The sequence below is a fragment of the Nicotiana sylvestris genome, chromosome 2 (genome assembly GCF_000393655.2).
Source record: "Nicotiana sylvestris chromosome 2, ASM39365v2, whole genome shotgun sequence".
Classification (NCBI taxonomy): Eukaryota; Viridiplantae; Streptophyta; class Magnoliopsida; order Solanales; family Solanaceae; genus Nicotiana; species Nicotiana sylvestris.
Window position 1 is genome coordinate 19577191 of NC_091058.1, and position 27823 is coordinate 19605013.

The window sequence follows — 27823 nt, forward strand, 5'->3', positions numbered from 1 at the left end:
AGTACATTTTACCTGATTTTAATATATCACTTTCCTCGCAAAAGTATAAAAATTATCATGTTTCTTTCACAAATTTAATTTGATTGCGCAGGAAATGCTACGAGAAGAATTGGTGCACAAGCAATAAAACTTTAAGTAGAAGAAAAAAAAAGGAAAACAAGCTATGACAAAATACGGACTGCATAAAATCCATCTACCACAACAAAGTGGCCGTAACCAGATTCAAAAAATAAAAGAATATTTCATAACCAAAACAAGTGGTTATAACCAAACCAACTTGTTTTGGTTTGATTATAAAAGCATACGATGAAGAAGAAGAGGGGGGAGCTCAGCAGACAACAAAAATCCATTTCAGAGTCTTTCCTTTGCATTTCAGTCAGTTGTTCAGTTCTTTGAATTTTCATCTAGTCATTACAGTGTCTTTTATTTCTAGTTTCTAATAAATCTTAGCTTTGAAAATTACTCTATATCATGCTTTTAATTAAATAGGGGAAATTATTCTTTCTGAATATTTCTTTCTATTTTCTTATCTAATGGACAAGAATATTTTCATTAGCAGTATTAGCTCCAGTATGGAGTAACTTTTCTTGTGTTGGGAGAAAGACGGATCTTAATATTTCTATATAATAGTTGATATTATTCCTCAAATTCACATGCTTGAGCTAGAATTTATTTAAATTTTATCTGCTTTTGCAGTTAGAAGTTATTTAATTTATTAACATCTATCCATCTTGTATTACATATTAACTATTTATTAATTCTGTAATCGAGAGAGGCGGAAGAAAATAATATAGTTAAGTGTATTATTGATAAATATTAATATTTATTAAGTAACATCTATCTCTTTTATGTTATAATTAATTTTACACTTATTTGTAATCGAGAGAGGCGAATAGTGTAATAATCAGTTATAACAAGTAGGGTAACCGAAAGGGACTTACTAACAAGAGCGTGTTTTAGTTCAATCATATATTTCTGGTTCTTTAATATTACTAGTTTGAAGATTAATTTGTATAACCGAAAGGAGTACGGTTAATTATTCAACTTAAGTAATAATATATATTTGTAATCGTGAGAGGCATTTATACATTTTTGAGAAATAAAAATTGAAGAATAATAATTCTACTATATAGAAATATTAAGTGAAGTCAAGATCCCAACACCTTTTTATTATATTTGTGAAAAATAAAATGTTTTCTATTGCTTTATTCGTGCATTTTTAGTTAGTTAATTCATAACTCAACTCTTTCGGATTTTCTTAAATAGTAATTAAAACAAGAAACGTCTGTAGAATAGATAAACCAATCTCTGTGGGTTCGACATCTTTCTATACTACAATTTGACAGAGTACGAGTTTAAATAATATACGCCAGACACTCGTCAAATACAATCTATAGAATCTCCAACTACAACCCCTATATATAGATCCCAAAAAGATCCCAAACATATATGAGAAAGGTTTCCCAATTTGACAAAGACTATAGGTTTTTCTTTACCAAATCTTTTAGGACAATGGGTTTTCCTAAACCTATAGGAACTATGAGTTTCCTAAAAATACAAGAAAATAATTCAAGCCACAAATAACAAATCTTCCCTTTGGCTTGAATTCTCTTCATCAACAGGAACAACGTCTCTCTACCTTGCCCTCAGCCCTCGCAAGGGCTCTATTGAGTACTGCCCACACCAATTAAGTCTAGGCAATGCCTAAACTTGTTGGCCGGGACTGCCTTGGTCATCATATCAACTGGATTATCATGCGTAGACACTTTCTCCACTTTAACAATCCCCTTTGATATAATGTCTCGAATAAAGTGATGTCTGACTTCAATATGCTTCGTCCGCTCATGAAATATCTGATTCTTAGTAAGATGAATGGCACTTTGACTGTCACAAAAAACTTGTGTCTTCTTCTAAGCTATTCCAAGATCACTTACCAAGCCTTGTAGCCAAATAGCCTCTTTAACTACTTCCGTAATTGCCATATACTCGCTTCTGTGGTAGACAAAGCAACGACAGACTGCAACGTCGCCTTCCAACTGATGACACTACCAGAAAGAGTAAAAACATAGCCTGTCAGAGATCTTCTCTTATCCAAGTCCCTTGCATAATCTGAATCGACATAGCCAACTAAGGATTCACTCAACTTGTCTTTGTAAAAAGTCAAGCCTACATCTGCAGTACCCTTCAAGTATCTCAAGATCCACTTCACCGCCTGCCAATGTTCTTTACCAGGACACACCATGTATCTACTCACAACACTAATAGCATATGAAATGTTAGGGCGAGTGCAAACCATAGCATACATAATGCTACCTACAACACTCGAATATGGAACACTAGACATCTGTTCCATCTCCTCGTTTGTTTTTGGTGACATGTCTGCAGACAACTTGAAATGGGAAGCAAAATGAATGGTCACAGATTTAGCACCTATCATATTAAATCTCTTGAGGACCTTCTCAATATAGGACCGTTGGGACAACACCAGCTTTCCAACCCTTCTATCACGAGTAATCTCCATCCCCAATATCTTCTTTGCAGCGCCTAAATCCTTCATCTCAAACTCCACACCTAGTTGCTTCTTCAATTGGGTAATATGTGACATGCTTTTAGCAGCAATAAGCATGTCATCCACATATAGCAACAAATATACACTAGAACCGTCTTCAAGCTTTTTGTAATACACAAAACTATCATATGCACTTCGAGAAAATGCATTTTGAATCATGAATGTATCAAAACTTTTATACCACTGCCTAGGCGACTATTTCAGACCATATAAAGATTTCTTAAGCAAGCAAACATGATTTTTCTTATCTTGAGTAATGAATCCCTCGGGTTGACTTATATAAATCTGCTCACCCAACTCACCATGCAAAAATGTAGTTTTCACATCTAACTGCTCTAGTTCTAAGTCATGAAGAGCTACCAAAGCTAGAATGACCCTGATAGAGCTATGCTTTACCACTGGAGAGAACACTTCATTGTAATGTATCCCCTCCCTATGTGAAAAACCTTTAGCTACTAATCTTGTGTTGTACCTTGATACTTTAACCCTTGGATTGCCCTCTTTTCTTTTGAAAATCCATTTGCAGCCTAGTACCTTCTGTCCCTTTGGCAATGGAACAAGCTTTCATGTCTGATTCTTATGAAGAGACTCAATCTCTTCACTCATAGCACCAACCCACTGATCTGTTTCTGGACTAGAAATAGCTTCTTTATAGCTATTAGGCTCAAGCACATCAATAGTCTATGCAACAAATAAAGCAAACTCCACAAAATTAGCATATCCAAGAAAATTACCATCAGATACGTTTGCAAACCTTTATGGTGGATTGATCACTCTCTTCTCTCTGCTTGTTGCAATGCTATAGGGTTTTTGCGCAGGTGCATCAACATTATCGTATTGATCAATATTTTGCACCTCCTCCACTTCCTCTACTTTAGAACTACTGGGCTGAGCTAGTGGAGATTCAATTTCTATCTCTATGAGGTCACTGACACCACAATCTGTTTCTTCTATTGCCTTCTCCCTCTGACTGTCTAGTGAGGCAGATTCATTGAATGTTACATCCCTACTGATAATTAGCCCTGGAATATTTTGATCTATGCACCACAACTTATAACCTTTCACTCCAGTTGCATACCCTAGAAATATGCACTTCTTTGCCCTCGGCTCAATTTTTCCATCCCTCACATGAGCATAAGTAGGACAACCAAATATCCTTAAATTTGAATAATCAGCAGGCGAACCGGACCATACCTCAAAAGGAGTTTTGAACTCAATAGCTGTGGATGGAGATCTATTGACCAAATAACAAGCTGTATTGATTGCTTCAGCCCAAAAAGCTTTGCTAATACATGACTGTGAAAGCATGTTTCGTGCCCTATCATAAAGCATTCTATTCATACGTTCTGCAACACCATTTTGTTGTGGTGTTCCAAAATAAGTGCGGTGTCTCACTATGCCCTCCCTGTTGCAGAAATTATCGAACTCAGAATTGCGAAATTCCAACCCATTGTCAGTTCGAAGACGCTTAACTTTTCTTTCCGTCTGCCTCTCAACCATCGTCTTCCATTTAACAAATGTCGAAAATGCCTCATCTTTTGTTTTCAGAAAATACACCCACATCATCCTTGAGTAATCATCAATCAAAGTCATAAAATACTTGGCACCACTTTTGGAGGGAACTCTGTTTGGACCCCACAAATTAGAGTGTATATAATCTAACTTGTCTCTGGTCTTGTGCTCGGTCTTCTTGATGAACTTTACCCTTGTCTGTTTACCAAACACACAATACTCACAAAAATTCAAAACTTGATTTTTGTACCCATTCAACAAATTCTGCTTACTCAACAAAGACAATCCATTATCACTCATATGACCAAGTCGCAAGTGCCACAACTGAGACTAATTCAGATCACTTTTCCCAGAAGCTACAGCAGCTTCCCCTTCAACTACACTGGCCTGAAGATGATACAATTTAGAATGTAGTTTTCCCTTCATGAGTACCATGGAGCCTTTATACACTTTAAGTATTCCATTCTCGGAGTGAAATTTATACCCTTGATCATCCAAAGTCGAAAGAGAAATCAAATTTCTCTTTATCCGAGGAACATGCCAACACTCATTGTTTCTGATAATTCCGTCGAACATTCTCAATTTGATGTTACCAACCCCCTCTACTGGTAATGGATTATCATCTCCCATATAGATAGTCCCACTCATTTGTTTGTAAGTTGCAAACCAATTCTTATGTGGACACATGTGGAAAGTATCACCAGAATCAAGAACCCAAGAATTTTGCCCATGACTAGAACTCACAGCACAAACTTTCCCCTATCATCAGAATTATTGCAAGTGTCAACAATATTTGCCGAATTATCTATTTTTTGCTTCCCTCTTTTCTCCTTCAGCTTAGGACAATCTCTCTTGTAGTGACCTTGCTCCCCGCACTCATAACAGTTTTGCTTCCTTGCTCTAGACTTTGATCATACGGTTGACTTTTTCCTGTTAAAGTCCTTTTGTTGTGTTCTTCCTCTAATCACAAGACCCTCGCCCTCAATTCTGTTGTCTGGAAAGCTCCTTTTCAACTCTTTAGATTTTAGTACATTACTAACATCTTCTAGTGAAATGCTATCTTTCCTATATAGCAGTGTATCGGCAAAAGTATCATAAAACTGTAGTAAAGAACATAACACAATCAAGGCCTGATTCTCACTCTCAATTTTGATATCCACATTCTTCAGGTCCATTATATTTGATTTAAACTCATCAAGGTGAGTTTTAACAGGTGTACCTTCGTTCATACGGAGATTGTATAACCTCTTTTTCAGGTAGAGACAGTTTGTCAGTGATCTCTTAGAATACAGATCTTCCAGCTTCTTCCATGCCGTTGCTGCAGAAGTTTCTTCAGCAATTTCCCGAAGAACGCTATCTGTAACGCTCATGAAGATCGCACTCAAAGCCCTCTCCTTCAGGTCTTCCTTCTTTGTCTCTTTCATATTTTTAGGAAAATCCTCATCAATTGCTTTCCATAATCCTTGTAACACCAGGGACGATTTCATCCTAATCTTCCATAGACTGAAACTGGAACCTCCGTCAAATTCCTCTACTTCATACTTTGTTGAAGATGATGAAGACATCTTAACCATAAATTATGTGTAGAAATTCGAACCTTGTTCTGATACTAATTGTTGCGGAATATCGTGGGTTAACTAGCACACAATCTCACACAAAGCAAATAGAGAAGAAAAATCAACACAAGGATTTAATGAGGTTCGGCTAAGCCTAATCCTCGGGGCAAAAGAAGAGAGAGTTTTCCACTATGAATGAGAAGAAAAACACTATACAATCTATAGAGTCCTCAACTACAATCCCTATATATAGATCCCAAAAGGTCCCAAACATATATGAGAAAGGTTTCCCAATTTGACAAGGACTATAAATTTTCCTTTTCCAAATCTATTAGGATAATGGGTTTACCTAAACCTATAGGGACTATGAGTTTCCTAAAAATATAAGAAAATAATTCAAGCCACAAATAATAATTTTTAACAAAAGGTCTCACAACATTAAGAATATCCCTCCATCTTCCAGTGAAAGATGAAAAATGACGCCGGTGAAATTGGGGATTCATTACTCCTCTAGCAAATGCTATGTTGATATCATAATACTACAAAAAACAAACTTGACTTTGCAGTTATATGTATTTCGAAAATGGAAGTCAAAAGACGATAAATGTTCTGTATTTACCGGTTAAGATGGTAAATGACTTGTACCGCAATTCCACAGCAAAGCTATTAGTCAATATTACATCCTCGCATAGCTAACGCCTGTTGTTACGTAGCTTTTATGACTTCAATAATCATTTGTGTTTAATTAATATTTGACATAATACTGGCCAACGACTGTTTCCATATCCCCAATTCAATATTCCCAGCTTCTTCCATTTAGTTAGTAGTATTAAAAAGAAATTCTCAACTTTTGTTTTTCATTTTTTCGACATACTGACATCTATTTTGGACGATATTAGCAGAAATTATAGCAGTACGTACGATATGCGCCAGCAATAGTAGGTAGAATGAAACTTCAACATTGCTTGCATTTTGTTTGAAATCGCTCTCATCTTTGTCAAGTTATATGCGCAGAATTTGTAGGAATGCATGGCGTTTGCACAAGCAAGCATGACAAAGACATGACATGCTCTTTTCGTTCCAATTTGGGTGCTCAGAAACATATTACTATGACAAAAATTAAATATATAAATAATGTATTCTAGCAATACTTTTTGTTGGGGAACAAGTTGAATTATATTTCTTGTGCTCTTTCAAATGTGTGTAATTTTCCATTTAGAAGAAAGTGAGATAAGTAGGGATATATACAAGAAAATATTACATGCGTACTTAGGGACAAAGCGCCCATAATATAATATGATAATACCCAAGGTACCAAACTAAAATGAAAAAATATGATCCAAATTCAAAAATTGTTTTACGTTTTAATTTGCAGCATATAAAAATGAAATAACCGAAGTTCAAACGAATAACAATATTTACTATGGCTCAGCCCCAAATAAGTTAGGACCAACTATATAATTCTTACTAAAAATATCCTCCATTTAACATTACAAAAAAATAACAAGTGCAAGAATCTCTGATAGGGTTAGAATACTCCTAGAAAGCATAGATAAAGTACATATATTAATACGACTAGATCACTAGAATATTTATTCTATGTTTAGGAATAGTAACTGTTTTATTGGGTTTGAAGATATCATTCCAAAAAGACTTAGTTTTCAAAGGATGGAAAAGGAGAATGAAAACCGCTTGGTTGGTCGTTTCAAAATTCATACCCTACAAAAGTTTAGGTTGAAAGTCAATGTCAAAGCAGCCAATTATACCTGAAACAGCGACAATATCAAAGTTTGTGACTGCACGCCCCAGGTCACCAAAATTCGAAGCCAAAAAATAATAATAATCTTAGCCATGTACTTTCATTCAATTCAACTGCTGAAAATAATATACTACTCGTACTATTTCCGTTCGTCAACTCTCCTTTTATATATATATATATATATATATATATATATATGCCATCTCCAAACCCTTCCTTTGCCATAATAATCACAAACACATTACTAATTCGAAGCATTCATCATAACCCCCAGCATAATCAAAAGAAAAGAGAAAAAAACACTTATTCTTTTCCAGCATAGACCAATATATACATATAAATTTTTTTTATAGAAATTTATATATGGCAACCCTTCAAGCTTCAAGTATCTTGAGCTCATTTTGTTCTGCTTCCTCATCTTCATCTTTCCGAAGAGGAACAAATATTACAGCAAAGATCAATATTCCCAATATTCGGACGAATAAAATCTCCCTCCCTAGACTAATTCAAAGAAGAGGAATATCAGAGCATGAACAGCTCAACTTCAACACAATTGAGAAACAACTTATTAACTCCCCTTCAAAAAGAGGTGACATGATTAATGATCCTGATATGCTTGCTGTAGAGAAGCTTTACGCAATCAAGGAGGCAGTTGCAGATAGAGTAGAGATGCACAGGAATATAGGGGAGCAAAGAAGCCAGTGGAACAGTATGCTTTTGACATCCATTAATGGCATAATTCTAGCTGCTGCTACAATGGTTGGAGTTGCAGCTATTAGTGGTGATTCTGTTTTGGGACTAAAAATGTCTTCTACTTTGTTGTATTTGGCTGCTACTGGCATGTTGATTATCATGAACAAGATTCAACCATCCCAGCTTGCTGAAGAACAAAGAAAGGCAACAAGGCTGTTTCAAGATTTCTATAACCAAATCGAAACAACTTTATCAATCGGTCACCCTTCTGATATTGATGTCAAAGGAACGATGGACAAAGTATTGGCTCTTGACAAGGCCTACCCACTTCCTCTTCTTGGAGTAATGCTTGACAAATTTCCGTCTTCTGTTCAACCTGCTGTTTGGTGGCCCCAACAGCGTCAAAGACAACCCAAAAGGGTCAGCGGCAATGGAAATGACTGGAGCAGAAAATTGGAGGAGGATATGAAAGAAATAATGGGTGTGTTGGGCAGAAAGGACCAAGAAGAATATATTAGGCTGGGTAAAAAGGCCATAAAATTGAACAAGTTTTTAGCCATCTCTGGTCCTTTACTCACAGGCCTAGCAGCGATTGGCTCTGCATTTGTAGATTCTTCTCCTTCTCATGGATCTTGGGCAGCCATGCTGGGAATTGTTGGTGGCGCATTAGCAAGCGTTGTTAACATGGTTGAGCATGGGGGACAAGTTGGAATGGTATTCGAAATGTACAGGAGTAACGCTGGTTTCTTCGAGTACATGCAACAATCAATTGAATCAAACTTGAGGGAAACAGACATTGAAAGAAGAGAAAATGGTGAAGTGTTTGAAATGAAGGTGGCTTTGAAGTTAGGGAGGAGCTTATCAGATCTAAGAAATCTTGCTGCTTCTTCTTCATTGAAAGCTGATGATTTGGACGAGTTTGCAAGCAAGCTTTTCTGATGTTTTACATATTTTTGTAGTAGTAGTGGAACATATTCTTTAATCTTTTTAAATTTATATTCTTTAACTAGTTAATCGTTTGAATACTGTGTATGCTATTAGCATCTCTTACTAATGTATTGATTAATTCTTGAAATTTCTTGAACAATGAAGCTAAGCATAGATATTCCTTATCAAATCCTATCTGTCACAACCCAAACACAAGAGGTCGTGTAGCGAGTGACTACACACTAAGCGAATCAACGTTCATAACTCAATGCATATACGAATAATAATATATAATAATTGAACTTATATACATCTATATATTTATATAAAGCTGGGAATTGGCAAGGTGATGTGGCAGAAGAAATCAAAAGTTGAAGAAGCTCAAAAGTTTCTAACACCCAAAAGTTCTACTAATATTTATACCAAAAAACGTTATGCTTTTTGTAATAACAATTTTCATGGTAGGTTTTAAATGGGGAATAAATGATAATTATGAACATTAATAACTATTCTGTCAATATTTTCTTATAAGTCATAGCTCTCATTAGGAAGTGGCATTCTTCTTGAAATTACTGAAGCAAAAATCGGTCTCACAATCCAGATGAACAAGATCTGGATGAGAGCATGAAAATTGCGAGAAATTAAATTTGAGGTAGAGGAGAGATCTGATCAAAATGCTAAAATCAGAGGGGAGATTTAGCAACGGTGTATTTTCCTCACAACATTCTTAGTGTTGTTACATGTGATCGGTAATAAGATTGTATAATATCGTATCTCGTAAGAAGATTTTTTTTTCTCTGTACTTTGCTATTCTACCATCTCTTTAGTCTTTCAGTTGAATTTTCAGACTATATGGTTACTCTACTTTTCTTTGTTATGAGTTCTATATGGAAGAAGGTTGTACATGTTGTGCATGATAAAAATATATTTTCTGAGATGATAGAGTATTATTAGGATGTTTTTCCTGTGGAAGAAAAGGAGATTTGCCTATATTTAAAGCAGTTATTACAAATTTATCCAAATTAGTGGCGGGTGATAAAGATGTAAGAAAGAAAACAAAGAAATATGAAGAAAATTAAATCAAAAGAGTATCTCTAATTAGTAGAGTAAATAATATCATGCATTTATTGTGTCTTAAACAAGTGTAAGATCTATATATAGATGTATGTTACTTGTGAATGAATACTTAAACAAGTGTAAGATCTACAATTTAGAATAACCAAAAAATCTTATTCTATACACGTTGTCTACATATGCATTGAAAATTTGAAAGAAAAAGCTATGAGTGTATGAAATAGGCTTCTCATCTTTCATCGTTTCTTCCTATTTTAGCCTATGTAATTATTCTTTAGTTTTTTTAATAGAAAAAGAGTAATCTTATTAATCAATCGTGCTCTCCGGCTTATGCTCCACAAGAAGTGACCGACTGCAATTCATTTGATCATGAGGAAGACGTCTCTTGATCAATTCGACTTTGAGAAAGACATTATTTTATGCTTGATCTTGTTGTGAATATTTTGAATTTATGAAATTTTCAAAAAGGTTTTTTTGATGAATATTCCAAAAGTTCATAGAAATCTCGAGATGAATTATTAAGTGGTTATGATTAGAATTGAATTGCAAATACCAAATAGAGTAATTCATATTATTACAATTTCAAGATTGTTTATTCATGAAAAAGAAAAAAAAAAGTAAAAGGGGTTTGAAACTTTCTTATATTTATATGGATTGCTTATTTTCTTGTGTTTAATAATATTATATAAATCAAATTGGAATTTCTAACATATCAAATTTGTTAGATAAGACACACTTAATTAAATTAATTATTTTTAAAAACTTTCAAGAAAAAAGTAATAAGATATATGCACATTTATATATAAAAAATACTTTTTATGTAAATGTATGTCAACAATTACACTTATATAAGTAGTAAAAATATAATCAAATATTTATAAAATAAAGATGGAGTTCCAAAAATTATGTCAAAGTTTGGAAATAAAGGAACACTTTTTCCTTTTCAAAAGAAAACAAATGCAATGGTAAATTGACAAATCAAGGGCTCAAAACGGAATTTTTTTAAATAAATATTTAAGTACATTGAAAATATACCATTGAACTTTTGGCTATTTATAGTGTTCATATATTAAAATATTAATTTTATTATTACTACGAGAAACTTTTATAATCGCACGAAGCGCGAATATTTTCCCAAGTTATATATAATAATATATAAGAGATGTGTGTACTGATACAAAGGTTGATGTGTAACTAGTGATTTTCTAAGGCCTGATCCGAAGCTCTCTAGATGAAGAGTTTTAGGGTCGAGGTGTTTAATAGGTGTACTCTTATCGTTTATTATCAATGGTAATTCAAAGTGTTATCAAAAAAGTTTGTCGTAGCAGCGGAAAAAAAACATAAAGCATAATCATATGCGACATCCCATAAACTCACAATCTAGTAATAAATCATGCATATGAGAGATGCAAGTTTGTTAGTAGTAGTTAGTTTAGAACGCGCCTCACGCACCCGATAAAATCTCATCCAAAAGACCATCGTTTACAACCTAAATATCCCTCCCCATGGAGCCACTGGACCGCGCTAATACGACGCGTTCGGCAGCCCAAACGAAACCCCTAGAAGCGCCGATTCAGCCTCTGGATGGAATCACAGGGAAGATCTCATATGCCACTAGAGTGACCACATCTCCTCCTACAACGGCGTCATCCTCTAGCCGGGGATGTAAAGCTGTATCTGCAAGGAAGACAACACATAATGGAATACCTGCTATAATCTTCAAAGCAAAGGACTATTATGGAGTTATGGAGGAGGAATGTAGAAGAACCATTGTGGGAAGATTTATCAAAATCAGACCACAAATTGAGAAAATTAGATCGAGATTTGCGGAGAAATTCGCCCTAAAGGGATCGGTGAAAATTGGAATCTATGATAATCACAATGTGTTCCTGGATTTTTCCAACCATGAGGATGTCAATACAATATGATTCAGGAGGGTTATTGAAATTGAAGGCCGTCAAATGTGGCTCCAGAAATGGACGCCAGACTTTAAACCAGAAGAAAACATCCCAATTGTCCCAGTTTGGATTTTATTACCTCAGCTTCCATTTCACATGCACACTTGACACTATGTCAAGCAGGTAGCCAATGCAGTTGGAATTTCATTAGGGATGGACATAGCTACTGCCTGCAGGACCCGTCTTAGTATGGCGAAGGTTAGAGTGGAGGTTGATCTATTGAAGTTATTGCTAACTAGTGTCTGGGTAGGTTTAGAAGATGATGACTCTCCATTGAGTGGCTTTACACAAATGGTGGAGTACGAAGGAGTTCCTAAGTACCGTAGGCACTGTAAAAAGCTCGAGCATTCATTGATCGAATGCATGGTTTTGGAGAAGAAGAAACAGACAGAGGGAGATATAAAGAATGGCAAAAAAAATCACAAGAGGGCAATGAAGAGGCAGACAAGAGGAACAAAGAAAAGGGTAAGCCACAACAAGCTACTCAACAGATAATTATTCCAGGAGACGAGGCAAGTAGCTGAGGAGCAGTTGGAACAGAACAAAGGAAAGGACAGGGAGGGAGGGAAGTTAATGAAACTAATGAAAAACAATATGACAAAAATGAATACAAACTTGAGAGCGCAAACACCCATCACAGAAAAGATAGATAGCACAGAAGAAGATAACACAATGAGGAAGAAAACAAGAAGGAAGAAGAAGAGGAATGAAAGTGCAAAGAAGACTGCTAAAAAGAAACCAAATGTGACTTTCAAACCGGGGACAAGAAAGCTGATAGAGAACAAAAATAAGGCAAAGCAAATGATCATAGAGAACCTCACCTGGGGGGGCATGCTGGGCAAGAAAAGGGCCAAATGGAGGCTACAACTCACAAAATGGAGACCTCTAATAATATATACAATGTGGAGAAGAAGACAAATGAGATACCACAAACTAGCTCTGAAGTACAGGGAAAAACAAAGCAGGCCTGTACTGAAAAATTCGGCAGCAACACTCGAAGGGTAGAAGAGTCTATATTGGAGTCGTCAAGCCTAAGGTCCGAATTAATAATTAGCTGGGTATTCAGCTGGTGGTGGATCTGCGGAAGCATTAGATGGCTTTCCAAAATACAAACGAGATGGTTATACAAACATTGAATGATGACTGTTTGAAGCAACTTGAGGAGGAGGCTTCTAATAGCTCGAAAGACGAACAAGTAGACAACCTAATTGTTGAGCAAGAAGACAGCTTCCAAAAACACCTAAAACAGGTGGAGGATAATAAAGGGTTGTCCCTTAGAGGAAGAAGTAGAGGCAGAAGCAGAAGCAGATGCAAGAAAAGTGGAAAAAGAAGGAAACTTAAATCCAAACCTCATTCTGAGGGGAGGACATAAGGCCAACAATCCTAACTGATTGATGATCAGTGCAATATTTTGGAATATTAGGGGAATGAGGTCTCAAAAAGCCAATCATAGGCTTAAAAACTTAGTAAAGAAAAATAAGATTTAGTTTGTTGCGATCTTTGAACCATTTGTTCACAAACAAAAAAAAGAGGGATACAAAAGGTTCCTGAGTTTGAACACTGTATGTCTAACGAGATTGGAAAAATATGGTATTTTTGGTCAGAATATGTGAATGCCAATGTGATAAGCATGGATGATCAACAAATGACTCTACGATTTGAATCAAAAAATGAAGATGATGGGATCTTCATAACTGTTGTTTATGCAAAGTGTACTGCTGGGGAAAGGAAAGACTTGTGGGAAAGTTTGGTGAATACATAATCATAAGTTGATGGTGCATGGTGTATAGGGGGTGACTTCAATGTTATTTTGGAACACTGCGAAAAGCTGGGAGGCAGGCCACATAGAGCTTCAAAAAGTTATGATTTTGCAGAATGTCTTGACCTTTGCGGGGTGTCAGATACATGATATGTTGGATCTACATATACCTGGTGTAGTAATTGGTATCCCAAGAAAAGAGTATGGAAAATGCTCGATAGAGTCCTCACTAATGATTCATGGATTCATAAATTCCAGAATACAGTAGTGAGGCATCTTAGTAGATCAGGATTAGACCATAGACCTTTGCTAGTGAAACATAAAGAGGACCTAGTTAACCATATTAAGTACTTCAAATTTTTAGACTTCTGGGTTGATCAACCAGGATTCTATGAATTAGTCCAAGAGGTATGGGATAGACAAGTGGCTGGAAATCCTGTGTGGAGACTTTACCAGAAACTAAAAGCACTGGGTAGGAGACTTAGTATATGGTTTAAAGAAGTCATTGGGGATGTGTATAAAAATGTGGATGCATGGGAAAGAGTGGTACAAAAGCTGGAAGAGCTGGATCAAAGCAACAACACAGAACAATCCAGAACAGAATTGAACAAAGCTCAAGCAGAATATGTACGATGGATGGTAATGCAAGAATTAATGCTCAAGCTAAAATCCCAAATAAAATAGTTCGAGGAAGGAGACTGCAATAATAGATACTTTCACAATGCTATCAAGGATAGAAGAAGAAGATTACAACTCCACAAAGTGAAGAATCATAGAGGAAGATGGATTCAAGGGGATGAAAAGATATCCAAGGCTGTTGTTTGACATTTTGAGTCCATGTTTAATCTCAATGCTACTGTTGTAAATAGGGATGTAATCAGCTTGTCACGACCCGGATTTCCCACCCTCGGAAGTCGTAATAACGTCTACTCGTAGAAGCTAGGCAAGCCGTGCAAATGAAGAATCACTAACCCTTTCATTTTACCCCTTTTTAACAATTGAGATTAACAGGTAATCAACATTGAATGTTAATGATAAATAAAATAAGCGGAAGACTTAAACTAATAAAATAACCAAAACCAGTACTAAATGCCAACATACGTCTCTACCAGGAATCCGGTGTCACAATATCACGGACTGTATATGAGTACTACATACAAGTTTCTGAAAAAGGAAGTATAATTTATCTCAGATACAAGTGAAAACAGAGCACATAATAAGATAGAAGAGAACGTCGGGCATGCGGACGTCTGCAGGACTACCTCGGGATCTCTAGCTGGACTGAAGGCAACCACCCAAATGCTATGGTCCAAGAGCTGCTCCGGGATCTGCACATAGTGCAGAGTGTAGTATCAGCACAATCTGACCTTATGTGCTGGTAAGTGCCTAGCCTAACTTCGGCAAAGTAGTGACGAGACTAGGACCAGACTACCAAATAACCTGTGCAGATATATAATATACAACAGAAAATAAAATAGAAATAAACAAGTAAATATGGGAGGGGGTACATGCTGCGGGGTATACCAATATCAACAATAAATCAAGAGTAACAACATAAGAACAGCTTAGATTTCACAGCAAAACAATAAGAAATTTGTATCCAGTCTATAAACACTTTGTATCAGCAATTGTTGCGGTGCGCAACCCGATCCCAATATATATCAACACTGTTGCGGCGCACAACCCGATCTATATCATTTATCATTGTTGCGGCATGCAACCAGAAACATACATAATATTGTTGCGGCGTGCAACCCGATCCAAATATATCATTGTTGCGGCGTGATACCCGATCCAAATATATCATTGTTGCGGCGTGCAACCCGATCCAAATATCTCATTGTTGCAGCGTGCAAACCGATCCAAATATATCATTGTTGAGGCATGAAACCCGATCCACATATACAATCAACAACAATCATAGCAAGAGTCCCGACAAGGGATCAATAAAGGACTACACTATCCCGACAAGGGAATCGACAGTATAAGTAACAACATCCCGGCAACGAGAAACAACTATAACCAAACTTGTTCCAATATCTAACTACCTCATCTAACATCAATACTCAGTCATAAGTAATTGCCACGAGAATAATCACGATCCTTTCTCAATACAGAGAGTCATCAACTTAAGCATCCGTAGTATTATTTAAGAACACAATAAATTACAATTCAAGACTCACCGTCATGCTCGACACCAACGTATAGATACTCGTCACCATGCCTATACGTCGTACTCAACAAGAAACAAGTAGCAAATAGGACACAACTCCTAATCTCTCAAGCTAAGGTTAGACCAAACACTTACCTCGAACTTCCACGGCCAACTCAAGCCTCAAACATCGCTTTTCCTTTTGAATTCGGCTCCAAATCAATTGTATCTAGACATAATCGATTTAATAACATCAATAAACCTAAACAATCTAATTCCAATGCTTAATTATAGCTTTCCTATCATTCTTCCCAAAAAGTCAAAAATTGACCCCGGGTCCGCTTGGTCAAAACACGAGGTTCGGACCAAAACCCGATCACCCATTCACCCTCAATCCCGAATATATAATTAGTTCCAAAATTTGACCTCAAAACGAGGTTTAAATCACAATTATACAAAAAGCCCTAACTCTACCCAAATCCCTAATTTTCTACGCTTAAGAACATGATTTAAGCCTAGAAATCTAATGGGTGCTAATGGAAATTGAAGAAAATGAGTCTAAGATTGCATACCTATAAATTTGTGGTGAAATCTCGTTTCAAAAATCGCCCAATTTGGAGTTTGGAAGAAGAAGTAATGAATTTTTGGCTAAATCCCGTTTTGGTTCTATTTTAAAATCACTGGACAGGCCTTCATCGCGTTCGCGACAGGCCTGTCGTGTTCGCGATGGGTCAGGGCAAATAAACCATCACGTTCGCGACACAAGGATCACCTTCATGGAGCTTCAGCCCCCAGAGCCTTCACGTTCGTGTGGACGCGTTCGCGTAGGGTAAAATACCCCTCCCCCTGCCCAGGCCCGTATGCCTTCGCATTCGTGTTACCAAGCCCACGTTCGCGAAGGGAAAACCCCCAAAGCTTCGCGTTCGTGACCTGGGTTTCGCGTTCTCATAGAATGAAATCTCCTTCAGCCTGACTAACTCATCGCGTTCGTGAGGGTCCTCCCGCGAACGCGAAGAAGGACATACCAGAACATCAGAAATTGAACAACCTACAACTTTTTATGAGTTCAAAACCTTCCGAAACCCATCCGAAACTCACTCAGGCCCTCAGGGCTCCAACCCAAACAGGCACACTAACTCAAAAACATCATATGAACATATCCGTGCAATCAAATCGCCAAAATAACCCCTTAAACAACGAATTAAACCTCAAAATCAATGAAATATTTCAAAACTTCTTAAAACATGAAGTTTTGCATTTAAGGTCCGAATCACGTCAAATGACATCCGTTTCTTACCAAATTTACAGACTTATCTTATTCCACATATAAGACTTGTACTAGGCTTCAAAACCAGAATACGGACCCGATACCATCAAATTCTGAATGCATTTCATTTCCAAAACTCATAGAAATTTTCAGAAAATAATTTTCTTTAAAAAATTCATTTCTCGGGCTTGGGACCTCGAAATTCAATTCCGGGCATACGCCCAAGTCCCATATTTTTTCACGGACCCTCCGAGACTGTCAAATCACAGGTCCAGATCCGCTTACCTAAAATGTTGACCGAAGTCAACTTAAATGCATTTTAAGTCAAAATTTCAATATTTTCACAGATTTTCACATAATAGTTTTCCGGCTACGCGCCCGGACTGTATACACAAATCGAGGTGATGCTGAAAGAGGTTTTTAAGGCCTTGAAATGCAGAATTTATTTTACAAATAAGTGATTACTTTTTAGGTCATCACACAGCTGCATCACATAATCTATAACCAGGGAAGACAATGACTTACTATCACAAATGGTAAGTGGAGATGAGGTTAGAGAAGCAGTCCTAGATATGAGTCCAACAAGTTTAGCAAGCCTAGATGGATTCAATGATACATTTTACCACAAGTGTTGGTCTATTATTGCTACTGATGTCATAGAATTTATGAAGAGCTTCTTCAATGGCAATAAGCTTACAAGATTCTACTCACACACATGCTTGGTCTTAATATCAAAAGTGGATTCTCCAACTACATTTGCTGATTTTAGACCAATAAGTTTGAGTAACTTCTCGGCTAAGATCATCTCTAAAATATTGGCTAGAAGACTAAATCCATTACTTCCTAAACTAATCTCAGAGAATCAAAGTGGATTTGTGAAGGGTCGGCTAATCACTGATAATGTATTACTTGCTCAAGAAATAATCCATGGAATATCAGAACCTAACACAAGGGGAAATATGGTGATAAGGCTAGATATGGCAAAGGCGTATAACAGAGTATCTTGGGAGTTCTTGTTATCTGTCTTTAGAAATTTTGGCTTCTCCAGCTGGTGGACCGAGGCTATTGGCAGATTGATTTCAGAGGTATGGTACTCGATAATTGTTAATGGCACTAGGAGGGATTTCTTCAAGGATTGAAACAAGGATATCCTCTTTATCCAGCTCTGTTTATCATAAGATCTGAGGTATTTTTGAGATTATTGAATAAACTTTATGATGACCAGAGGTTTGTTCCTTTCTCTATGAACAATAGAGGACCCAGAATCAATCACCTGGCCTACGAAGATGACATGGTTATCTTTTCTGGAGGAAAGAGTAAGACGATAAGACTTGTAGTGAAGCAGATTAGGCTCTATGAGAGGAGTTCTAGGTAGAAAGTTAACGAAGACAAAAGCGTCTTTTGCACATCTCCAAAGGTATCTATTTCCAGGGCTAACAGGATGATAGACAAGACTGGTTACAAGCATAAGCAATTTCCTTTCTATTATTTGGGCTGCCCCTTATATATAAGAAGAAAAAAGCTAAGTTACTTTGATGATCTCCTCACCAAGATCATTAAAAGAATCTATGGTTGGAAATGCAAGCTACTATCCAGTGGACGAAAGGCCATATTAATCAAACATGTGCTCCAATCACTTCCAACATATACTCTAGTAGTAATGAACCCACCTAAGAGTACACTAAAATTAATAGAAATGTACCCAGCGAGATTCTTTTGGGGTACAAGCAATGAAAAGAAAAGCTATCATTGGTCTATTTGGGAAAACCTGTGCTACCCAAAATATGAAGGAGGAATTGGAATGAAGAGAGTGGAAGCAATAAGCGACTCATTTGCTTGCAAAAGCTGGTAGAAATTCAGAATTGAAGATTCTCTATGGGCATCATTCTTGAAAGCAAAGTATTGTTCAAGAGTTCATCCTATTGCTAAGGCTAGCAGCTCAAAACAATCCCATTCATGGGGAAAGATGATGCAGATCAAGAGGAAAGCAAAACATAATTTGACTTGAAAAATTCAAATGGGAAACAACAATTTGTGGTGGGATAACTGGACAAGAAATGGGGCACTGGCTCACCTAATCCCATGTCAAGCAAAGTTTGCTAAAGATAAGGTAGGAGACTACATATAAGAGAGAAAATGAAATGTTATGAAGCTAGTAGAGATCATACCTGAACGATTTGTTAGCCAAATATTCAAAGTAAAGATTGGTGACCCAAATGCAAAAGACTGTGATGTTTGGGACCCTTCAGCAGACAGGCAATTCTCAACCAAGTCGACTCATTCCCTCACTAACATTCCAAGGCAGAAGGATCCATTTAGGCATAAGGTATGTCATCCAAAGCTCCCTTTTAAATTATCATTTTTGGCTTGGAGATTGATACAAAAGAAGCTGCCCTTTGATGACACTATGGGAATGTTTGGAAGCAATGTTGTATCTGAGTGTGTCTGTTGAAATGTTCCAAAGAGGGAAACTCTTTAACATGTATTTCTGAATGGGAAAGCAGATAATAGAATGTGGAAGAAGTTTGGTGGACATTTGGTCATCGATGATAGGGCCAAATCTATTAACAGCATGTTAAAGAAATGGTGGGAGACTAAACCAAAGAACGGGGTACATAAAATGGTCCTACACATCACACCAATTGTGGTTGTGTGGAAAATTTAGAAGCACAGATGCGCATGTAGGTACAGGGAGCAGAAGAAAATATGGCAGGATACCATGGAACACCAATCTTGGTAGATAATCAAAATGATGATGGGAAGAACTTTTAAAAACTGTAACTTTGGAAATTCATGGTTGGAACTATGTGAAATTGTTGAAAGCTTCAAACCAACTCCGATATGGAAGATTGTTAAGTGGTTGAGACCACTTGAAAATAGAGTCAAGATCAACAGTAATAGCAGCTTCGCGGAAGGAAAAGTAGGAATAGGCGGGGTTGTTAGACATCATACAGGTGACATGATTATGGAATATTCAGTTCTAGCTATATGCTCTAGTAACATTCTGGCAGAAGCCCGAGCAACCCTCTTTGGTGCTTAATGGTGTATGCAACATGGCTATGTAAATTGTGACTTGGAAATGGATTCTATGGTAGTGGTTGAAATGCTGAAAACAATCACTCTACTAACTTGAAAATGAAGGAACAAATTGATGCTTTAAGGCAGATCATGCTTCAGCTTAATTGTACAGTGTCTCATTGCTTCAGAGAAGCGAACCAGACTACTGGTAGCTTGGCAAAGGCTGCTTCTAACTTAGTTGATCCTTGTATGTATTTTGATTGGTAAAGCTTGCCTGGATGTGTAGTAGGACCATATTTGTTGGATAGAATGCAGTTACCTAGCATAAGGCTAAGGTACGACAAAACGAACTTTTTTGTTAGCTAAAGAACTCTTAGTTGATACAGGTCAAGGTGGAATGTACCTTGGCCTTTTTTTGAAGTGTTGGCAGATGACCACTTCTTTTGGTGGTTGTGAGCATGTGATTTTTGTCCCATATGAAATACTCCTATAAAATTCCAAGAAAAATAGATTTTTGTTTAATTATTGGCCATTTTAGGAATTTTTGTAGAATTTTCTGAATTATTTGAATTTTTCTGTGGTCCATTCGGACCCAAAATGATACCCTGAACTACCCTTCGCCTCCCCATCCCAAATCTTCACTCCCTTTCCTTCGATTCAGGCCCAAGCTGTTCGAATCTTGGATCGAAAATTCGACTGAAAACCCTAAACGTTCCAATCGCCCCCAAAATAACACCCTAAGACCACCACAACCCCCCATCCCAAATCTCAACTCCTTTTCCTTCAAATCACGTCGAATCCTTCAAATTTTGAATCAAAGGATCTGGCCAAAACCTTAATTGCTCCAAATCATGCCAAATTAACATCCTACAACCCTTACCTCTCTCTAAGCCCTAAGCAACCTTTATCCCTATCCAAATCGGTTCCTATTTGGCCGAATTTTAGATCCTAGATTCAAAAGCCCTAAAAGACCCCTGCCCGAATCGATTCAAGGTTTTAATGGATCTATTCTACATGAGTCGACTGTGTTTGATAAGAGCAGTTGACTCTTGTGGATTAGACCTATTGTTCGAAGTGTCGTGACTCCGACCAAGTTCTCCGACTCTAATTGTTCTGTTATAGGTAATTTTCTGAATTTTCTTTCTATCTTATCCTCTTTTTCCTTTTCCCCTGGCCATTCGTTTTTCTTTTCTTCTGTTTGACTTTCCGTTGAGTTTTATTCTATCTGTAAATTGCATATTTTAGGTTTTCTGTTAATCATGATGTTTTAGGTTTTGTTTTTAGGTTAGTTTATCTTGTTACTCAGTTTCTTCCGTGGTTTCATTTCTTTTCTTCTTTTCTAATTACATCTCTGACTAATTGCATGTTTAGGCTAATTTCAGATTTTTGTTCACATATTTAGTTTAAGTTAGAGTTTGTTGCTTGTGCATAAGTTTAATGATCTTCATTTGAATTTCATGTTTTAAAAAAAGCTTTCATACATGTTTGTTTCATTTTGTTAAATGTTCCAGATTATGTCCCTACAAATCGAGTCTGTTTTTAGTTTAAATTTTATTTGCTCAATGGTCTTTCCTTGGATTTTTTTGTGCGTGCTGATTTTGGCCCTAGGGTGTTAGTCTTGATTTGCCAACCATTAGAAACTCTAGGGACCTAAGTGAACATAGAAATTTTAAATAAAGGCTGTAATAAGCAGGTTTTAAAAGGGTATTTTAGGGTTTTCTGTCTTAAAAATATTAAAATACTCTAGAAACAGGGGCAACTCGCCTCATTTGGATAGTACAAAGTACTGAAACCAATGGGAAAAGACTAGTTGTCCCAATTCTGTTTAGAATATGCTGTTCATGGCTGAAGAATGATTCCATCAGCATAATGCCTTATATACCTCTATATATAGTACCTTCCATACAGAATTTCACACGGACTCAACACCATTCTCTGCAGAAAAAATTTCTTTCTTCTCTGAATTTCAGACTTAAGGAAATCTTAGAAAAACTTCAAAAAAAGAAAAAGAAAAATCTCCTGCTGTTAACAAGCTGAAAATGAGTTGAAAAGAAGAATCTTTTTATGTTTTTGTTGGGACTTTTGACTTTTCAAGTGGCATTCTGGTTTTGAAATTTTGGGGTTTCTTTAATTTTGCTAAAGCTGTTTGGTCATTGCTGCTGCTTTCTGCTCCTGAACCTTTTCCAACAGTCTTACCCTCATTGCAGTTGTTATATCATTGCTCTGTCAAGGTATATGTAAATCTTTTCCTATTTTGACTGCTATGTAATTGAGACTTAAGATGAATATGAGTTGTTTTTCCTTGTTTGGCACTGTTCATGTATGTCTTGTTGAGTTTTGCATGTTGAAATTGCAATGGTGTTAGGGCTGTTCTTTATCTCAAAAATGCTTGAATTTCTTTACCCCTAGTTTCTATAATAATGCTTTAACCTCTTTGATAGTGTTAATTCTTTCCTGCTAGTATGCGTTGCTTTTATTCTTGCAATGATTAGTCCATATGTTCAAGCTTTCCCCTTCTCAAAACCAGGCTGGTTCATTGAGCCTGACCCCTACATGGTCAGGTCCATAGACTAAGCCTCCCTTTTTTTTCACTCCCTTTGAGTTCATTTTAGCACTTCACCAAAGCAGCCTGCCATGATTTTGAGCTTGAAACTTGTGGTGTTTCATGTGTTTAACACTTAACATGGTTAAACTCATGAATCGTTACTGTTTTCTGCATTAGGTGTATAAGTGTTGGGCCTGACAGTATAGAATGTTAGTATAACTGAAGTAGTTTTTTATGAATTTGACTTTTTCACATGGTTAGATCCATAAAAAAAATACTTAGAAAACAGAGGTTGATTTGGTAGTAAGAAACTTCAGGTTGGGAGTCTAAGAACAACTTGTGAAAAGCAGCTCAGTAGCTGACCTCTTGCAGATCTCATGCTTTGGTCTTGAAGAAATTGATGGAAGGAATTTCAAACCAGAAGAAGCTTTCAATTTTTTGTACTTCTTTACTTTTCTTTTAGAATTTCATTTAGATAATAGCTGTTAGGATACTGATTAAAGGCTTCAATGTATAAATTATGGGACTTTCAATGCTGTAAATGGACTGTTAATTTTAACTTAAGCTCGATTATCAGTAGGCTTACAGTAGTAAATTTTCTTTGTTTGGTGCAATGAATATGTTTGGGAGATGTATGTGAATTTCGAACTAGGTTGCAATTGCAAGCAGACTCAAGTATTGGGCTCATTCAAGCAAGTCTGACCTGGGCCATTGGGCCTAGGCAGTTGGATTCCAGCTTCAACCTAGTATCAGTTGTATACATATCTCATGTGTCTTGCAATTTAATATGATAGAATTAATTTTCGAACCAGTCTTGTCTTGGTTTTTCTTCCAAAGAATGGTTTCATTTTTAGCTTTTTACTTCATTAATTCATATAGATAGGGTGAAAGGTGGATAGGCTCAAATTAGAGAATGTATCCTTCTGGGCCCGCCTGAAGTTGAGCCCAATGTGGGTCATTGATTCGAATTCGTCAATAATGCCCAAGATCCCTTTCAATTTTTGGGCCAATTGCGAGCCCAAATACCAGCTCTCAAAGCTGATTCGTTAGCAGGCTTTTACTGGCCCATTCCCCTTGTCCCAAAACAATTAAAAACCCTTCATAATGAGTTAGCCGTTGTTAAGCTTAAATTAAGTCTCAAATAGGAATATCCTAGGTGACCTTAATTGAATAAGTTTTTTTTTCTTTCTAAAAAACCATTTGAGGTGTGCCATGTTTAAAACCCATAACATATGGCCCTCATAACCCTAATTAAAATTTGTGAATTTGAGGTGTGCCATGATAAACTAAGTCCATGGCCCTCGTATAATTAGTAATAACTCTTTAAGATCGAGGTGTGCCATTATTAAGTTTTTTATGGCCCTCGCAAACCTCTTATTAATTTGAACCATCGTAGTTTGCTTTAGGCCCGATTTAGATTAGTATTGCGATTATATATACGCCCGTGTAATATGATTGCAAATTTAACTCTAAAAAGACTCGAGGAATGCGTTCGCGCAACTTCAACCAAACTTTCTTAATAAATCAACAAAAGCGTTATTAATCGTGGATACGTTCGCGTGACATGATTTTGACGCGCCAAAAAAAAAAGAGTATACGTACGCGTAACTCAATTCTTTAATTACGCATAATTTAAGTGATTTAAAAGTAGTATAGAGTTAAATGCACATAGGTTCTAAAAATGAGTAGTTAAACAACTTAAGCCAAATAATAATCACTAAGCGACCGTGCTAGAACCACGGAACCCGGGAATGCCTAACACCTTCTCTCGGGTTAACAGAATTCCTTATCTAGAATTTCTGATTCGCAGACCTTTAAATAAAAATCGAAATTTCCTCGATTTGGGATTTTAAAATAAATCGGTGACTTGGGACACCAAATAAACTATTCCAAGTGGCGACTCTGATAAATTATATAATCTTATTTCGAATAATGTCGCTTTAATTGGAAAAACTCCCTTATATACCCCTCGGGTGTGTAAAAAGGAGGTGTGACAGTGATAATATATGAACACAGTCATTGGGGTTTAAAATAAAAAAAATAAAAAATAAAAAAGCCACCATGTGGCTTCACATTAAAAAAAAAAAAAAAACATGCATACGAGTACAAAAGTTGAGAGGTAGGCCGAATCATAACTAAGTAAAATTGGAATTAACAGAATGCCTCATACCCTAATTGGATTTAAAGTTGAGGCTCGAACCCAACATCCTACCCTCAAAAGTGGCATGAAACTAAAGCAAGTTTAAACGATTCTCAGATTGATCAAAAACTGATTAATTAGTACAAAGTTCCACCTAGGTTGGTTACCATGACAACAGATCTCAAGGACTTGAGAGTAATTAAAATTAGGATAACGAGAAGCCTTTTTTCCGCTAAATTCGGAATAGGGGTGGTTGTGCAAGAAACAGACGAAAAGATATTAAGCAAGGGTGAGGTCAAGAGAGAGATTATTGACATCAAAACTGGCAGATGGCTCTAAGGACATGGTGCTGCTGGAGATATCTTCCTCTTCTGCAGATGGACTCTTATTTGACAAACTGCTAGCTTCTCCTACCACTTTATTCCTGTTGCCAATATCCTGCAAAAAGCAGAAGAAATCTAATTAGTTAAGTAGTCATATGTACCAATCTTATAATGCTTCCAATTTACTGTATCAAGTTAAAGAATTATAAACATATTTCGCTAATTACTTGAACACTGCAGCCATTGAAGAAATCCCTGAACATGATGGAATAATTAGACTTTCCTTCCAATCCCATGATCTTATTTTCCTTGCTCTCTTGCATATGTTTCCTGTAAAAGGACCTAGGTAAGCAAGAACGCACTTATATATTTACAATAGCAGTGTAAAGAATTTTTATACCATCATTGTAATTTAATATGTTACAGCTGATTACATGTCTCTTATTTTAAGTTACTAGCTTAGTTTACTTGTTAATGAGCTAATTAAGCAAGCGTCTAAGTTATATAATGCAGCTCATAAAAATTATTCACGCTACTAGGTGCATAGAAATTAAATCAAATTCAGTATTTCTCCTATAACTTTTCATAGAAAATGGAATTTAATTACATGAATTCATAGATGAGAAAAAAGAAAGACAATTTGAGAAGTTAATTAGACGAACCATGCAGGAGGCAAAATAGAGGCAAGCTCCGCATAATTACTGGTTACATTACTCAAAGGATGAGCACCAAAGAAGGCTTTGTCATTAATATTGTAGTAGTGATGATAGTTCCCATTGGCTGCACCAATATCCATTCTATTCCTTTTACTCCCATTTGCAGCTTCTGCTTCAGCTGTAACAAAACAAAAAAAAAATGAATTTTTAACCTATATAAATAATTACATTTGGAGATGTTGTGAATCTTATGAGCTTACCTCTCTCAGATTTTAATTCCTGCTGGTATATATTATGCATATTCTAAATTTCTCAATCTTACCTAGTACTTTCTTAATTATTGATAAATTAAACATATATAAACTAAATTCAATTGACTCCGGTTCATGAGATAATAAAACCAAGTTTCAATCTGGCCACACAGTTCCATGTATAAAGACAAGAAAGAATTTAAAAAGAAGAAGCCCAAATGAAAAAAAGTTAGTTTGAAGCTGAACTCGTTCACATATATAATACATACACAAAACATATAAATAAAATTTAGTTTGATCAAAAGAAATTAAATGCATACCTTGTATCATCTGTTCATGCTTCATGCTTCTGTACATCTATTCATATCAAAATAGATGTTAAAGCTACAGATATGAAACAAAAAAGAGAAAATAAACAGAAGCAAAAAGTTGGTTTTCCAATTAACCCTAGAGATTAAAAGCTAGACTCTAACCTGAAGGTGACTTTTTACGTGAGATATTGTCAGGCCCTTCACATCCATCAACTGTAGCACCATCTTTGGTGTTGCTCCTAAATTAATTAAACACGAGAAGTTTTATTTTGTGTCTCCTACAACTATAGTTGACATTAGTTGTGTGAGACACTTTTTTGTCTCACAAATTTATGGACCTCAATCTTACACTTTTGAGTCTACAAAAATAAAACTATGAGATAAAAAAAATGTCTCATACAACTAGTGTCGGTTGTATAAGACACAAAATAAAATTTTCCATTAAACCCACCATATCAACTAATAGGAAATACTAATAGCCAAGAATAGAAAGAGACATATCTTTTTCCTATAGTACTTATTGGAAATTAATTAACCTTTCTCCTAAAGTCATCATAGGTCCACTCCTCTTAAATGAAAAAAGGATTGTAAATACTTAATTAAGAAAGGAAATGCCCCTTTTTCATACACTTCTATATATAGCTAGCTCATTCAAATGCATGTAATTTTCATGCAAGCTGAAAAGGGAAAAAGAGAGGTAGCGTACGATCTTCTCCACCAAGTGTCTCAACAGCATGCACAAATCTGCGATGAAGATCTTGCGTCCATCGGAGTCTTGGCATTTTGGATCTAACATATGGTCTTACCCCTCCAGATTTATTGCTATGATCTTTCATAGGAGTATTATTTTCAATGGATAAAGAAGTAGAATTTTTAGAAGAGCTTTCAGAGAATTCTAACGGCTCCTTCATCATGGTAAAAAGGTGTTGGGAAGATGGAGGTAGGCTGGGGAAAGGAGTTATGGTCTGTGCTACAACAAAAAGAGAATAAATATTGGTGAGTCTGTTGTCATGTTTGTCTACTTCTGCTGGCTTTTAGAAGAAGGAATTTCTTATAAAAAAATATAATTGAGTTCTTGAAGAGTTTATTATATTCTTTTGAATTTTGATTATGAAGTTGAAATTTTCTCACGGAATTTCAGAAACTCTAGTGATATGTTCAGCATTTCACTCATTATTAAATGAAAATAATGAAAGAGCGAGGACAAGGAAAAAAAGGAGAAAAATAATTCCCCAGAAAAGATACTCTGATTGATGGTGGTCTTATTTAATGGGACATTCTTTGTTTGAAGTCAGTATCAAAAAATTCGTATGCCCACTATATATTCAACTGGCTGTTTAACTTAGTAATGAT

At 36.2% G+C, this 27823-nt stretch overlaps 2 protein-coding genes across 2 annotated transcripts; one reads left to right on the forward strand and one right to left on the reverse strand.

Moving 5' to 3' along the window:
- The first annotated feature begins 7759 nt into the window (after window positions 1-7759).
- On the forward strand, window positions 7760-9028 carry LOC104231516 (probable F-box protein At4g22030). The gene has a single exon (XM_009784529.2). It carries the CDS (start codon window positions 7760-7762, stop codon window positions 9026-9028), a length of 1269 nt encoding a protein of 422 aa, XP_009782831.1.
- Window positions 9029-25208: 16180 nt separating this feature from the next.
- LOC104231507 (transcription repressor KAN1-like) lies at window positions 25209-26695 on the reverse strand. Its single transcript, XM_070163973.1, has 5 exons — window positions 26633-26695; window positions 26480-26516; window positions 25915-26086; window positions 25480-25594; window positions 25209-25367 (listed from the first exon to the last, which is right to left on the reverse strand). Exons 1-5 carry the CDS (start codon window positions 26693-26695, stop codon window positions 25209-25211), a joined length of 546 nt encoding a protein of 181 aa, XP_070020074.1.
- Window positions 26696-27823: the final 1128 nt, after the last annotated feature.